Source organism: Perna viridis, chromosome 14 (genome assembly GCF_037379345.1).
Source record: "Perna viridis isolate PV_CMFRI_1.1 ecotype Kerala chromosome 14, ASM3737934v1, whole genome shotgun sequence".
NCBI classification, from domain to species: Eukaryota; Metazoa; Mollusca; class Bivalvia; order Mytilida; family Mytilidae; genus Perna; species Perna viridis.
Window position 1 is genome coordinate 19,466,715 of NC_142458.1, and position 16,347 is coordinate 19,483,061.

The following is a 16,347-nucleotide window of genomic DNA, read 5'->3' on the forward strand; positions in this document are numbered from 1 at the left end:
ATTTGAATACTCCCAGTCCCTTGAATCGATCTGTTCAAGTTAAACAAGATAAGTAACTGAAACCACAATATTCAAACACAGCAACGAAAACTGACAAATTGGATCGATTGTTTGATTGATTGTTGGGATGATAAGGTTTTCCGTATTATAGCTTGACAACCCCAGCATGTAATATGCCAGGGGTACCCCATTCCACTACCTGGGGCACACAACCCAGCTGCTATCTAGGCAGAGCGCCCTAGCCCCCGGCCAGGGTTTTGAGCACTATTTAGTAGCCTTTTACGACAAGCTTAGCGCTGATGGTGGCCTATTCTTTTGACACCCGGACCTGCACGGGGCACTGACAAAAATAGAAACAAAATGTGTATATGTAATCAACACAAGAAACTAAATTCAAAGTATTGCATGAGGATTGTTCATAAAATTCATAAATATGAAACGAATATCAACCATATAAATATTGCAAATTTCCGTAATTAATACAGGATACTTCGTAGACAAGTCGGAAAAAACAAAGGACGAGGTAAATGCAACGAACATACTTGTGACACTGTTATCTTCAGTAATTGTCACATTTCAAATAATATATTTACTAGTAATTTGCATATGATGACTACGCATGCGATAGGAGAACACGTCGTCTTGTATTTCTGCACTGATCGTAAAAAAATCAACAAAAACAAACATGTTTACATGGACTGAAATGAATGCATTTCACTAGCCATAGTTAGAATATATCAAATTATATAAAAGCAGCACAAAATAGTGCAATAAACCATCCACCTTGCTGGAAAAAGTTTTCAACCGCCCCAGGCCTGCCCGCACAGCAAAACTAACACATGAGAGAAATACATAACAACTTACAAAACGAAAAATAAAAAGTAATTGAATACAGACAATTTAATACAAATTAAATTTTGCAGCAAAAAATAATTGAAAATACAACAAACCAAAACTAGATTTTTTTGTTAATTAAAAAAAAAAAAAAAAACACACACACACACACACTCGTATCAAAGCAAACAGAAAGGGCTGTAATATTTCAGGGACCTATCCAGAAATGAAAAAAAGAAGGTATTTTAACCAAGAAATTTATAAAAGAAAGGCAGTTTCAGGCTACCATTACCTCATTTTATCCCAGATTTCTCAAAATGTTCGAACAAAAAAGATGAGGTTGATAAGAAAATCTATGTATATACAATAGCAACGTTCATATTGCCTTAATGAAAAACAAAAAACAAAAACAAAAACAAAAAACAAAACAAAACAGAGCAAAACAAAACAAAACAAAACAAAAAAACCAACGCACTTGGATAAAAGAAATCACACCATGGTGGTGCACTGTGGCATTATACATGGTACATGTTTCATTCGATCTATCAGTAGGTTTAGAAACACATTTGATATAGGAAACAAGTTTTAACAGATATAATTTGGGACCAGAGAGGCTTCATATGTATTTTGTGTCTGTCGGGCTGCATATCTGATTTTTGTAGCAAGCCTCTATTATAGCCAAAACGTGAGTTATTCTATCTCAATTAAACAAAATTATGCAGTTGTGACGAGTGTCGCTTTTCATATATATTCAAATTCACGTTCCGCGTTTACAAAACAAACTTTTGGATGCTGATGGTAAGCCGTGAGGCGCAACACCTCTATATATTTAATACCCAATGACGCTGATAAGGGGTGGGGTTAGAGCTCAGAGTTATACCCAACTCCTTTATGCAAATTAGTACAGCACACGGGAAAAGGCTTTGCGGCTTAATAATGAGTAGCCACTGTGCTCTTTTCCACATACTGTGCAGCAGAGCCTATTGGTGTAGTACCACTAGTTCATATATCCATCAGTTCCTATGTTAAAATCAGCAATTTGTAATGCTCATAACAAAATTTACATGATGGTGCTGGAGGAGTTTCATTATGATGGTCACCTTTTACCTTAACTCGCATAAAAAATGTCAACATACCTTATGCGCCCTTTAAGAAATAAAATGAAAGTAGAAAGGTGCAGAAATCATTACTTTCGTTTTTGATATTTAGCTAAATGTAATGTTCAGAATTTGTTTTACCCTCCAACGAAAAAAATGAAGTTTGTAGACTACTACTTCATCATTCAGTTTTCAGATGATACCAAGTTAGTATTCTATGAGAATAATATGGTGCAATAATGGGACTACTTCGTGTCATTCCGAATTACCACTCGTCGCAACTTCGGCCGAGTCCGTACCCTCGGTAGAGTAGCGGAGTCACCCGAGGTTTGCCGATAAATATTATACCTTAAGCTAGCGAAGTGATACATTGTAGTAATCGGTCTGCGGAGGAGATTGAGAATAATGTAAACATACTTATTAACAAGTGGAACGGTCTGCATGCGGATCAATCGATATTTTAATATGTAGGAAAATTGTACAAAAATGTATTCGTAAAAAAATTAATAATATATAATATATATATTATTTTTAAAAAAAGATCAGTGTTGCGGAATTAATTACCGAGTGGTTCCAATTAATAATTTGGTATACTGAAGTCAATAAAACATAACCAATTTATCGTTCAATTTTTATGGCACATGTATAGATGACAAGATAAGTAAAAAAGTATGCAATAAATAATTAAACAAATTTGCAAATTATTTTGAAGAGACAACGCTTCCCGTTAAAATATATATAACATAAAAGATTTTTTACATACAAAGGGAGATAATGCTTAACCGTTTATACACATATATATTTCACGATATTGCACACCTCTGTAGACAGTGATGGAAGTAGATTACGGTTCTTCGTCAATCGAATCCGTCGGTCATATTGTATGATTTGGATGGGTGCACTCGATTACCCTTTGTCATTATCTGGAGCGTTCTCGACACGCTCTTCGCTGCATTGTAAGGGAGTGGTGATTCCTGAATAAAAAAAACCACATGTAGTAACAATAGCAAAAAATCATAAAAAGGAAGGATATTAAATTAAAAAATCAAGAGTAATATTTGTATATTTGAATTTGAAATACTAAGATGAAATGTCTCAGGGGTGGATCCAGAAATTCATGTAAAGGGGTGGGGTCCGATAAATTTAAAAGTAGCGTGTCTTACTCCTCAATGTAAGAGGTTGGGAGCCCGTTCTTCCAGTTAGAGTGACACCAATTAAGTCAGAAATAGCTTGCCAGACAACATCTAGCATTGCTGGAATTTGGTTAATTCCTTATTTGCACAAAATTAACAAATTTTCCAAAAAGAATGTTGATTGTCCAATTTCCGTATCCGCCACTGACATTTCCTTATATAACCAAATATTCAACCTTGAATTTTATGAAGATATGAAAAAAAAAATAAAATAAATTGATATGCATAATTTCTTATCAGTTGTTTTTTTTTAAAGAATATTTTGCTTTTGTTTATTTTTAATTATAGTATAATGCACGTTCTGATTTCGATTTTTGTTTTACTTTGATTCTAAATGGAATCATTATGACGTCAGTTCTTAAAGGATAACATACAACTTGTTTAACTACATACATTAGTAAATACAGACTATCTGTAACCACAAACACTGTTAGCCTCTATGTTATCGAAAACAAGTATTTTATACGTAATAAGCGACGACATAACACGACACTTCTATACACATTACTCAGTTTCTTCTAAAACAATGAGTAATGATTGCTTTTTTAAAAACTATTCTTTCTAATGATGTGACCACTGATTTACCGATTATGACACTATAGCATGCAAATACCAGTATATTCACACCGCAATAGAATATTGAGGTTTGGCGCGCTGTACAACCTAGATTTAACCCACCATCTCGTTTGAAACGCCTTTACCACGTCAGGACCTTTGCGATAACAGCTACTCCGGTGGTGTAATAATCTATTTTGTCAGATTTAATTTTGGACTTGTTTTTGACTATTGATCGGATTAGTGTTCCGTAATTTTGTTGATACTCTTATTTGCAAGAACAGATTAAACAAGCACAGTGGAACCTGTATAAATCGAAACATGGATAAACTGGTTACATGTGAAAACCAAACATCTTCCGAAGTCTCTTGATTTCAATTTCAACTCTTTTGAACCTGTGTAAACCAAATACATTGCTTTACAGAACAAATTTCTCAGTCCGAAAGGTTTGTGATTAAATAGGTTTTACTATATTGAAAACAGAGCCGCATAAAGATATTGTGGTATAAAAAAAATCGACATAATTGGGAATGGTGACTGAAGCCACGAATACAATGCCTACCCTAACTGTACACCTGGCCCATGCTCCCAAATTTGAGTAGATTACTGGTGGCTCATTTACTTTTGATTTTTGTACGTGTAATTTTTTTTTGTTATTTCATGTTTTTTGTTATGTGCGTCTGTTTGCCCTATGTATAACGAGAATATGTCAAATTGACAACAACCTAACCGGGACGAAAATGTTTGCTCAAGGCCATACATTTGTCTTCAATGAATGACGTGGAAACGCTCACACCACAGGGAAGGCTGTAGCTGACCCCAAAACATCATTATACACAGATACAGCGAAAGACTCAAAAATAACTAAAGGTGAAAACGAAACACAGAAATACAGAAGCCTGAATTGGGACAGGAGCAAAAATAAATGCGACGGAGTTAAAGTACTTTGGCATGATAACAATTCTCCCTCTTTAAAATCTGGTCACTGTGGAAAAAATATTACACAATTAAACACATCTAAAATCAGTCAAAAAAGGTCCGAGTCCTTTGTTACAATGGAAATAAAGAAACTGAATATAAACTACACAAGTGTGCCAATTAAGGACTATACTACCAGTTAACTGACATGCCAGCTCCAGACCAGTTTAAATCTTTAAAAAGTTATGTTCCAATCGTATGTAGTCTTTATCTTTAAAAGAGTAATCAAGGGAACCAAGTTTCTAGCGAAACCCAAAAGAATGTTATCCATAGACAAAAACCACACATGGAAAACAGACAAACATAAAAAAGAACATTAAACAACCAAAATAATACGTACAAAGCAACAAAAGTGACTGAGCAACTCTGACTCTAATAAAAACTAGGAACATTGACCAGATGCGCCGGTAAGGTAAGCGTCCTCTGCTTTTCTTGAAACATCCGCCGAGTTGCTCATAATTATATTCTCTTGATTACGGCTCGAATCTTACTTCCCTTGATTACTCTTTAACAGGAAGAAAACAGCCATAATGATACAACTAACCACTCAATCTCAGAGGAAAATTTGTTTAAAGACCAGGTGCACCGATGGGGTAGGGCTGAAATTACTATATACGTACTGGTCTTTCTTTCGGTTTTGCTTTCGGTTCTTTTTTAACTTTGGGCTTCTCTGGATCTTTCTTTCTTTTAGGTTCTTCTTTATTCTTTTCCCTCTTTTTGTCATTCGGAAACCCATAATCATAGACCGTTTCATATTTGTGTCCCTTGTACTCTTCTACTTTTCGGTTAGCTATGTCATCTGTTGATGTAGTTGGTTCGTAACCTACTTTTTGCTTAAATGGATCAGCAGGGTCACTGAGTTTGTTTGTCGACTGCTTAGCGAATGGGTCCATTGAAGGATTGTACGTTTCGACCTGGTATAATCCATTTTTCTTGCTTATTCCAACTTTTGATGGTTCGTAAGACTTACCGGCTGAAAATAGATTAAAATTCATTTTTTTAACACTGACATGATTTATAATTTTTTGATATCTTGATTATAACCAAGCTACAAGAAGGTCTTCAGTTCTGGAGTTAATTAACTAACATCTATTTTAAAGAATATTTAGAGGATTATTACTGGGGTAATGTTCACGTTGACTAAGCATGACGTTAAAATAAATCTTTTGACAGTATTCATCTAAAATCACTGAAAATTAGCACATAACAATCATTTGAAATGAACTTAACATTAAAATCACACCAAATTTATTTTTTACTGTATGCATATTTTGCACATAAAGCTCCATTCACGTGAAATATACGAACTATATTTGCGTGTGTATGAATAATACTATTCACAGATTGTGCTCTGTTCGAGGTTCGGTCAGTGATGAAATTTTCACACTGAACACGGTGTATTTATAACCTAAATCCAAAACTGTAACCACTTTCAGAGACCAGAACGATGACAATTCTTCAAAAGTGATCGAATTTGAAAGACTTGTTGACATTAACCTAGAATGTTCCCCACTTTTACTTAAATGCTGCTCGATGTGGAAAATGTATGCTGAATATATTAGACTCTTTGTCGTCTATACAAATAATAAAACTCACAAGTTATACTTTTCTCTGTGTTGAACTTCATAGACATGTTCTAGTATCTTCTATTAGTATTCGTTGGTATTCACATTCTGTCAGAAATCACATTTGTTCTCATATCGCAAATTCACTTCGCAAGAAAACTATTTCATACACAAACAACGTTAAAATATCGTCCTTGCTTTGATTTATACCAAAGTCGTAGGTAAAAGCAGTATAATTCCAAGCACAACAGAGGTAACACAAAATTTACCAAAAAATTCGGTTTAAGCAAACAGTCTATTATAAGAATCGTCGTAGACTTGTTAGGCTGTGGATGTAGTCCTTAGTTAATTACAACACATCTTCAAATTCACGAAACAAATCAGAATCTTTCTGTTAAATCGTGTATTTTGTTTTACAAATCTCTTTTATTGTTTGTATATCCATAAACTCCATGACAAACAAAAGTGCGTCACGTCCCAGTCCTATTTCTATATGTACACTGTTGATTTAAAAGAAGGTAATAAAACACAAGTTCTCCATTCAAGGCTAAATTATTCGATTTTTAAATTTCAAATTTGACATTTTAAAGGGAAAATTCCAAAATTGTTTTAATATATGCCACTTTTTACTTTGGTTTAGGCATGTAATGTTTTACTCCGTAATCAATGTTGACTTGAAATGCCATAAAATTCATTATATTTGAAGAAATATCGATAAATTTGTAGATCAAGTACATGAAATATTTATGACTGGAGGTAAAGTTTCAAACAGGTTAGCACTTAAATTGAAAGCGCAGAACGATAATTTTCTATCTGAATACTTTTTCAATATTCGATATTTTATTCGATAACGGTAACTGGGGCGGATCCTGGGATTTTGAAAAAAGGGGAGGTTCCAGGGGGATCCAGAAAAACGGCATCCCAGGCTAATATATGCTTATTTGTGCCCATTTTTTTTCACGGAAATAACAAAATTTCAAAAGGAGGAAGGGGTTGTATTGCCACTCCTGGATCCACAACTGACCATAATATTATTTATAGCATTTGTGATCATTATTTAAGTAGCTCTCGAATGTCACTAAAATAGCGTTGTCTAAAGATATGTTTATCATGACCCTAAATTTCTCTTCTTAAAAGTAAAAAAAAAAAATGAAAACGAAATTACGTGGATAAAACTTATTATGTCTTGTACACAGGTGGGTAACTCAGACCCTCAAAAGAATAAGTTTGTACAGCAATGCGCCAAACCAAGTCGATATGTACACCTTGATATATTTTCCTTACTTTTCTGTGCTTTTTCACGATCATTTGGAACATCAGAATTTGTACTCCGTTGCTCTATTATTTACCACACTATGAAATTATACAAAGTGAAAATTTATTTTGAAATGTTCCCCATATAATTTAATCACGGTTCCGGTATTTGATTTGGTGTTAGGTTTAAAAAATCTACATCTGATAAGTTTTACAGAACACGATCTCATTCAAAAATTCATGATTACGGATATTTAAATGGATACAATTTATGATTAGTTAATGCACATAATTACGCTAGATCAGTACTTTAAATCATGTTTGAGGGTAAAAATAAAGTCGAATATAGTCCAACTTATAGAAATCGCGAAGGTACAGATTATTTTAATCTCGAGTGTGCTTGGGCTTTTGTGTCCAGTAACATTTAATTGTAATTTACATCTTCCAGCACCAACTGTAATTAAAATGGTGGCTTACTAGGAACTTAATATTTTAATGTGAGATGATTGTCTACGATTTTTTTTCATTCATAGTGTCAAAATTTGAAGCTTGACTAGATATTTGTTTGTTTTTTCTTCAAAACTTTACCTTATGCGTTGCCTTAATTTGATAACAATCCTTGTATGTTGATTTCAGACCATATACAATTCTCTTCTTTTCGATTTCAGGAATATTATCTTCCAAAAGATAAGTTAAACCATCGTTTAAGACCAACCATTATGTCAATTGTTTGTTATATAATTGAAAGATCTTTACCTTGAAAACTATCTTTTGTAATATACACGTAAAGACATTCGGTTTAATTTATAACATACTACCTTCTACAAAAGTTTGTTTTTCTGCACTTGGTGACCTAGTCAAATGTCGATGTTTCCATCATGATTTTTGTAATGTAAACTTGACGACCTTTTATTTGATATACAACAACCCTACTTTCTGTGAACTTTAGCATTTTGTACTAATTAACCCCAACTGGGTTCTTTTTCCGTATAACAACATTAATATTTGTGCATGATGTACATGTTACGACTTATAATTTGATATGCGACAACTTTACTATATAACAAAACTTAAGTTTTGCACTCGTTGACCTCATCTAACTCATTTATTTCGGGACAAAATATCGATATTTCGGATGTACGCTTTAAGACCTTTCATTTGATATGCAACAACCTTACACTCTAAGAACTTTAAATTTTTGCACTTTATGACCGTATACTCTTCGGACATATATGACTTATCGCAGTTGAAACTCTGATTTTTGAAATGTGCTCATTTAGACCTTCAAAATGATATATCACATTCTAGACCCCCTTCGACGAAGTTATAAAAAATGGTGCCATATCAAATCTATAAATAGATATTGACGAAATATACAAAACCATTGGAAAATATGAAAATTTTAAGTTGTTGTAGCATCGTTGATTTTTTATATTGGTCCTTAGTATTTTGTCAAACAGTTATACTCAAGCAGATCTTTCATTCTGTGGAATGATCATTTGTGTGTCTGTTGTGGATTTTAAAATATGTACCCCCGCCTTCAAAAACTAAAATTAAAATAGATCCAGTCTCAAATCTGAAAATTGTATGATAATTTACAGAACAGATGCAAAAAAATTACAAAACAATTTACGCAATTGCAGAGCTCATTTTGAGCCCAATGATTATTAAAATATGATGTAATAACAAACGCTAGAACCGGAAGTCGTAAAGACATGAAACTACCACCATACATCTTAGGATTACTTGACCTTCAAAAAACTAACAAGTTCTATTGTCATACATATATGTCTAGGTCACAAATCGGATTCTGCAAAACATTTAAATTGTCATAACGTTTGAACAGACGGTCTGACAGGTGTAAATTTGGTCTCAAAATGTAGGGCTTATCGAGAGGGTCATTTTATACGTGGTATGCATATACTTATCTCTTATCGTTTTCTTAATATTAAGGTCTGTAGTTTGCGGTGAGAAAGCTTTCTAGCACCCTATGACCTTTGACCTTGGATGCAAATGAAAGGTCACATGGATCAAAGATCATTGATGAAGGTTCCATGTCTCTGCAACTTCCGGTTCTAGAAATATAAATTTTCCCGTATGGGTTGATAACAAAATACAAATTCATGTTTATTAGTATAGGTCGTCTGCTTATGTACACGAAACCGTTTCTAGATTTATTCTATCTATCATGGTTTTCAAGATATGAGAAATTGAAAGAAATTGTTTTAAAGGGACATAACTCTTATAGATGATAATTATATCCTTAGCAGGGTCATTTCCTAATTGAACTGATAACATCTACATGTTCACCAAATATGGTCATCATATCCTGAAAATTGAGTTCGAGGGACCACATTGAAAAAAAAAGGTAATAAAAGGGAGATAACTTCTACAATGGATAATGGAATTCTTCACAGGGTCATCTTGTAAAAGTACTAAATGAGTTCTATGGATGTCCAAAGTTGGTAATGATATCTTGAAAGATGAATAGGGGGACCGTGTCAAAGTAAATTTTGCAAATGACGAAAGGATAATTAAAAAAAAACATTAGACAAACAATAAGGTCTTTCCCATGTAGGGAAAGACCTTAATAAAACATATACAATAATTATTACACATATTCTGAATTGGAAGGTACGACAATAACAACAAAAAAAAACATTTAATGTCAGAAAAAAATCTCTTAAGAAAGTACTGTTGTCACTTCGATACGATTGGTTTTCTAATTACCTGGAATTTGACCTACACTGCTCTATAGTTCATAGCCCTATACGATCTAGATTATCAGTCTTGTAACTTCCAAATGCATTGAATGTATTCTATTAATTAATCTTCCGTCAGATCTAAGTATTTTAATTTCCTACAAGCGCAACTGTAAGTTGCCATGCAGCGGCAGACGTTCGTCTCCTTTATTACTGACCGCTGCAGACAGGCCTTTCGAAATTCTTGGGCGTTAATCAAATCATACGTCATTTGACAATCGGATAAAGTCGCGTAAAATCATTTACTTCTTACCTACTATGCAAGATTCTTGCATTTTCTTAGAAGGCTGTTTGCAGCGTCTAGAGTGAATTCGAACTTCAGACGCTGTTCGGACCTTCGGGCGGATTGGAAAATCTGTAAAAGAGGGTTCCCATGTAACTTTGTATAACTTTTCCAAAAAATTGCACAAAGTTGTCCAGTAAGAAAAAATGGAGCGGGTTACAACCACCGGACACCATAGGTCCACTCCAGTAGATAAAAGATGTATTAATCCCAATCTTCTTTAATCGTCACTTGTTTTGGTTTTTCAGTCTTGGTTTTAGGCTCATCTGAGTTATCATTATTTAAGTATAGTCCAAGTGTCCGGCTGACAGTTTTGGCATGACACATTCTTTTCCTGTATTTCCCACGATCTAATATATCTGCTGTCTACGAAATAAACAAACATGGAAAATATTTTAAGGAGGTAGACCCAGGGTAAGGGACACAACTCTTACAAATTATTGGAACGTTTGTATTCAGTATTTTACATCAATCTCATGTAAGCATCAGAGTAACTTGGACTGATTTCATTTTGTTTCAAATTACAGCTTGAAGGGCTTTGATGAATTTGAATATGATACAAACATATCACCGATTTCAAGAGTTATGTCCCTTACCCTAGGTCTACCACCTTAAGAACTATGTAATGCTTAATCCGAAACATAAAAGGTAGCTTGGCGACTCTTTCCTACAACTGACATGGAATCGCCTATAATTCAACACATGGTATATAATATATTTTGAAAATACCTAATACTATATCACCCAAAGATGCATAGAGAATCCCAGTTCTGTTACAACAAATATTGAATTAAAGTAGAGGTGTCCAATGTTTTATATTTTTTTTTCAATTTAAAACTTCATATTAAGTATTAGATATATATGATACATGTACATATAATTAAGTCATACGTTTTTGTTCTGAAAGTATTCGTCTTATGTTCTTTGTTGTGTATGTCTGTTTTCCATGTCTGGTCTTTGTCCCTGGATTACATTCTTTTGATTACAGCTATAACCTTGGATCCCTTGATTACTCTTTCTTTAAGGATCACAAAATGGGGTATATTGTATAGGTTTAGGTGTGTGATAAAGGGATTGCATAAACAAGAAAAAAAAAAACAAAAACAGAAACAAAAACAAAAAGAATAAAATAAAACAAAACGTAACTACGTATAGTTTATCTAAATATATGATATATACCACTATTTTCTCCGGTTTTTCTCCCTCTTCAGGAAAAATGTTAACAGTAAAGCCAGGACTTTGGAATATATCATTTCTGTTTTTGAAAATATCTGCATTGTATCTCGCTTTCTTTGCCAGTACGTCATCTGATTTCTTAAAGATATCGTCGTTACTCGGTGCAAATATGTCATCCGATTTTTTTTTGAATATGTCGTCCGCCATATCTAGGTCTAGTTTCGGACTCGTTCTGGCTCATTGAATTTGGTTACCATGGTGATGTTACTAGTTATGAAATGTAAACAACAGCAATAACATGCTACGCCAATCAACTGTTTTTGGTGCTTATTATCTAATAACCCTTATTCATGATATTAACAATTTTCAACATTTTCTTCGTAACACAATTACGGCTTACATTTTCATACCACATTTGCTTATTAATGCTCATTATTGTTTAAACATCATTTAATTTCTTGCGTCGTGTATCTACCAGCAAAAATCAATTTAGGCGGACCCGGGGTACACACCCATAAAATTCGGGAATAATATTTATTTGCGTTATTTTTTTTCACAACTTCTACACCGAAAACTTTCTTGCCTCGCTTCGCTTGGTCTTTAATTCTATTTACCCCCCAATGCTTAAATCCTGGATCTGCCACTGGTCTACAACCATAATCATAAAAGGGCATGAAACACATATGCAAAGTTGTAATGTATATTATTCAGACCATACTTAATGATCGATACGAATACGAATTTATTTAGAATGGAAGGTTTTTAGAATTTACAACAAGAAGAGATCGAGAATATATAATATCTGAAGCAATTACTACACCGCCGACCAAAACGAAATATACAAAATTCATCATTTTGATATTTATTGTGTAATTTAAATATACAAACCTCTTATCACGTCTTCCTCAATGGCGTTCCCAACAAGTTGTTCATGTGTTTAAATTTTTGTATTGTTTTGAAATAATAGATTGATACCATCTTGTAAAAGGTTAAAGGTCAAATCTGGTCCATGTAAGAACATATAATAGTCGGTAGATATCACAATACAATAAATCATCAAAGTACTGAAAACTGAATGAAAGAAGCCCATATCATTATACTTTTTTAGGTTGATTATAAGTTCTTTTTTACTTATAAATAGAAACAGATGTTAAAAAGAGAACAAAAATGCAACTCAAAATGAGGAGTAATATATTGCTTGATGGGTATGTAAGTCTCGCCACGTGACCCCGAGGTTTCATGAGAATGGGTCCTCATCTACCATTTAAATGCATGGGGATTCGTCATTAACATAGTTTTGAGTTCAATATTAAAAGCAAAATATCTTTGTGTGTAAAGGTACTGGTAAAACATGACAATTATCTAGTTCTACAGGATAAAAATATAAAGAAAAGCATAAAATAGAAGATTTCGCATCGTGAAGCAGCGTTTCGATTTCCCGGAAGTAAACAATAAAATGCAGAGCGGTCTCCGGACTTCAATTCATTCTACATCCGAAATTCCGGAAGGGAAATAGTAACTAGAGCGAGACTTATAAACCCTATTTTCTTTCGATATCTTTATCATTATTTGCCTCATGCCATACTATTGGTGTTCTTAATTTCTTTTATTTTGATTGCTACACATCGTGAATATATGAAAATTGCAGCATATTCTAATATTCTAAGCAATTATTGTGAGTATTCGACGTGGCGTCTAAATAAATCTTTTTGTTTTAAATAAAATTTGCTTCTACAGTGTTGTACCATGATTAATCATCGGTTTAAAATTATGAATATAAACCGTATGGGTATGCATCATTGTATTATCAGCTGACTGTTCTTTTCAGTTATTATTACAAAAATTATTATTATTTACTGTAATTTTGTAAACTTTTATTTTTAAAATGGCTATTCCTATAGATATTTCATTTGCTAGGATATCGAAAACTTCGATAAGTTTTAAAAACTTATATAAGAAATTGAAGCACAATAACTTAGAAAGCTTGAAAAGATAATAATAATAATAATAATAATAATAATCAATATACAATACAATAATAAAAAAAGAATTAAAATATGTTTATTATAAATATATGTCTTATTAATTTCGATTCCCAATTTAAACTGCCATATATTCCCCATTTCCCATTCTCCGTTACCCCGTGTGCCATACTTCATTCTCCGTCGCTCAGTGCCTCATTCTCCACTCTCCAGTGCCCAAGCCCCATTCTGTGTTGCGCATGGCACATTCTTCATTCTGCATTACCCCATGCCTCACGCCCCATTTATAAATCATTCTCAGTTGCCTGTGTTCCACTCTACTATCTTTTCTCAGTTACCCCATTTCCAATACTCCATTTTACATTGTCTCAAATCCAATGCTCCATTATAAATTGACCAAAAATCCGTTCCCAATTGCATCATGTAAAATAGAATGGGTGATTCATACATTTAGATATTCTAATTGACTTACGTCTGTCTTAGCTTCTTTTGGCTGTTAGAAGCTTCGGGTATTGAAAATTGATGAACATTATCATTGACTTAACGATACGATAAGAATTTAAAACCATATACTTAATTCGAGTGCTACATCGGAAACAAAACCAAATAGAAATTACTGATATTTAAAATAAATGTGTTTTCATTCACATTAAACTTTTAAATAAATTGGCATCAATTGAACATTTTATGATATGTCGAGTTATTTACTAAAAAGATTTTGATGAAACTTTATGGAGTTCTTACATTTCAAACTCTAAAATCATAGCAGATAATACTGCATAGCATATGGTACTTCCCATGTTCAGGATGAAGAAAAGATTGATGATTGTTTTGGAGAATTCAAATCTTAAATTGTGTCAATTTGTCAATTTTTGGTTCCCTTGATTACTCTTTCCCACAGTCAAAATGTCGGAATTCTTTCCGAACCTCCTGAAATCTCCATGTATATACAAATAGGTTCATTAGACCTGCTAGGAGGTATGAAAACCCCAAAATAAACTTGAGTTGAAGACTGGAAGGATTCCGTGTGACAACATCCACCCAGAAACCGTAGTTGATTGGTCCTGTAAGGAGAACAGTTTGTACTGCTATTAAGAGGCACGTGAAAAATGCTCTAATTTCCCACGATGCGTTAGCACATGTTTGATCGATACTATTACTTGCTCCACCAATAATTTCAGCATTTTTGTTCTCTGTTAGGGCCTTGATATCAATTCTGTTTGTTATCCTAAAGGTTTTTATTTGTATGTCAGAATGTTTTAGTAAGTTGTCTTCCTGTTTTGCTGAACACCCTCCATTAGCTAATTCATGCCTGACACATGATGTATCAACGTTATGTTTGGTTTTTGGATATATCACAGACCTTTTTAACATGAACAATTGTAGCTTTCTTTGTCATAATATTATCTAAAGATTTGATAGTAGAATAGGATGCATCAACGGTTGATACGGAAATGTCATCAATAATCAGTACTGATTCATCAATTACCGAATTACTGGCTGATTTTATGTCATCAAAGGAAATGCCAACCACCATAGTGTCTTTACGACGTGTCGTTTTCAATTTAAGTTAACTATTTCCATCAAACGGAGTAGTCTGTAAAAAATGTTTCCAAATTATACGACTAACTGTCGCATATAAAACTACGATTAAAACCATTCAAGCAGTAACTACATGTTCTTTAATTTCTGATTACGAAACGTTTAAAAACTACATAATCAGTCCTATTTTGTAACTCGGATGTTTTACTTTTTGAAACAAAGTTATTAATAAGATTTTGTATGTAATTGCTACTTTAAAAAGTAGTCATTTTTGATTTGGTCAATTTAAATGAAATATGAAAGTACAGTTTTCGAGAAAAAAAAATACAGACTTATATAGAAAAAGTACAATAGTTACCAGTAAATAAACAATAACAAAAAAAACAAACTTTCGTTGTTTGCCGGGCTTACAGCACCTTGTACCTATTTCTACCAAAAACAGTGTTTGAACTTTATGTGCATTGCCAAATTAATAGAAAACATTAAATTGAAACGCAAAATAACTGAACTAGCAGTCTTTTTGTAAGAGTAATCAAGGGAACCAAAGTTCTATTGAGCAAGTGTGACTCCACTAAAAACTGGGAGCATTGACCAGGTGCCCTGGTAGGGTAAGCGTCCTCTGTTTTTCTAGAAACATCCGCCGAATTGCTCATTAAAAGTCAAGTCCTGGGTAGAGGAAAAGGAAAACTATGACACGTTGAAAAAATCAGTTTTCATGGTGCAGATGGATACACCCTAACGATTCACTAGTTCATGATGACGACCATACAACTTCTGTAGTGATGACGTCAATCTTGTAGAAACTTTACCCTGTTCCATAAGCCTACCTTTTAGAAGTCTTGCGCGATACGAAAAGTCTGCATAGTTTTGGCAAGTTCTAGCATAACGTATGAGTTGCGATATGAACATTCCATACGCAGGTGCAGAAGGGATGTTGCCTCTGATGAAAGGAAAGTTGACAAAGTCATCACGTTTGTCGTAAAGTTTGGTCAATAGGTTTCCCTTAACATCGTTTTCTACGTGTAGACCAAGATATGAGACTGACCTCACAGTGTCTGTAGTATCCTTTAACTCAAGTTCTTTGGAGTAGATGCGATGTATCAAATCCCCGAAATATTAGGATTGT

At 33.5% G+C, this 16,347-nt stretch overlaps 2 protein-coding genes across 3 annotated transcripts; both read right to left on the reverse strand.

The window, feature by feature from the left end:
* Positions 1 to 356: 356 nt before the first annotated feature.
* On the reverse strand, positions 357 to 8,202 carry LOC148598532 (uncharacterized). Of its 2 annotated transcripts, XM_088562444.1 has the most exons (5): positions 8,065 to 8,202; positions 7,507 to 7,575; positions 6,254 to 6,722; positions 5,278 to 5,630; positions 357 to 2,905 (listed from the first exon to the last, which is right to left on the reverse strand). In XM_088562444.1, exons 3-5 carry the CDS (start codon positions 6,288 to 6,290, stop codon positions 2,789 to 2,791), a joined length of 507 nt encoding a protein of 168 aa, XP_088418570.1. In that variant the 5' UTR covers positions 6,291 to 6,722; positions 7,507 to 7,575; positions 8,065 to 8,202; the 3' UTR covers positions 357 to 2,788. The 2 variants fall into 2 exon arrangements, with proteins under 2 accessions (XP_088418570.1, XP_088418571.1); XM_088562445.1 differs by lacking the exons at positions 7,507 to 7,575; positions 8,065 to 8,202 and having other exon boundaries at positions 6,254 to 6,928.
* An 855-nt stretch (positions 8,203 to 9,057) lies between these two features.
* Positions 9,058 to 12,645, reverse strand: LOC148598533 (uncharacterized). The gene is made up of 3 exons (XM_088562446.1): positions 12,586 to 12,645; positions 11,701 to 11,964; positions 9,058 to 10,887 (listed from the first exon to the last, which is right to left on the reverse strand). Exons 2-3 carry the CDS (start codon positions 11,902 to 11,904, stop codon positions 10,726 to 10,728), a joined length of 366 nt encoding a protein of 121 aa, XP_088418572.1. The 5' UTR covers positions 11,905 to 11,964; positions 12,586 to 12,645; the 3' UTR covers positions 9,058 to 10,725.
* Between the last annotated feature and the right edge of the window lie 3,702 nt (positions 12,646 to 16,347).

Coding starts and splice junctions, on each gene's coding strand:
- LOC148598533 (XM_088562446.1), bottom strand. CDS start 11,904: ATGGCGGACGACATATTCAAAAAAAAATCGGATGACATATTTGCACCG. Junction 10,888..11,700: donor AAAAACCGGAGAAAATAGTG/GTATATATCATA, acceptor TTTATTTCGTAG/ACAGCAGATATATTAGATCG.
- LOC148598532 (XM_088562444.1), bottom strand. CDS start 6,290: ATGTCTATGAAGTTCAACACAGAGAAAAGTATAACTT. Junction 5,631..6,253: donor CACAGAGAAAAGTATAACTT/GTGAGTTTTATT, acceptor ATCTATTTTCAG/CCGGTAAGTCTTACGAACCA. Junction 2,906..5,277: donor CAAAACCGAAAGAAAGACCA/GTACGTATATAG, acceptor TTTTTTATTCAG/GAATCACCACTCCCTTACAA.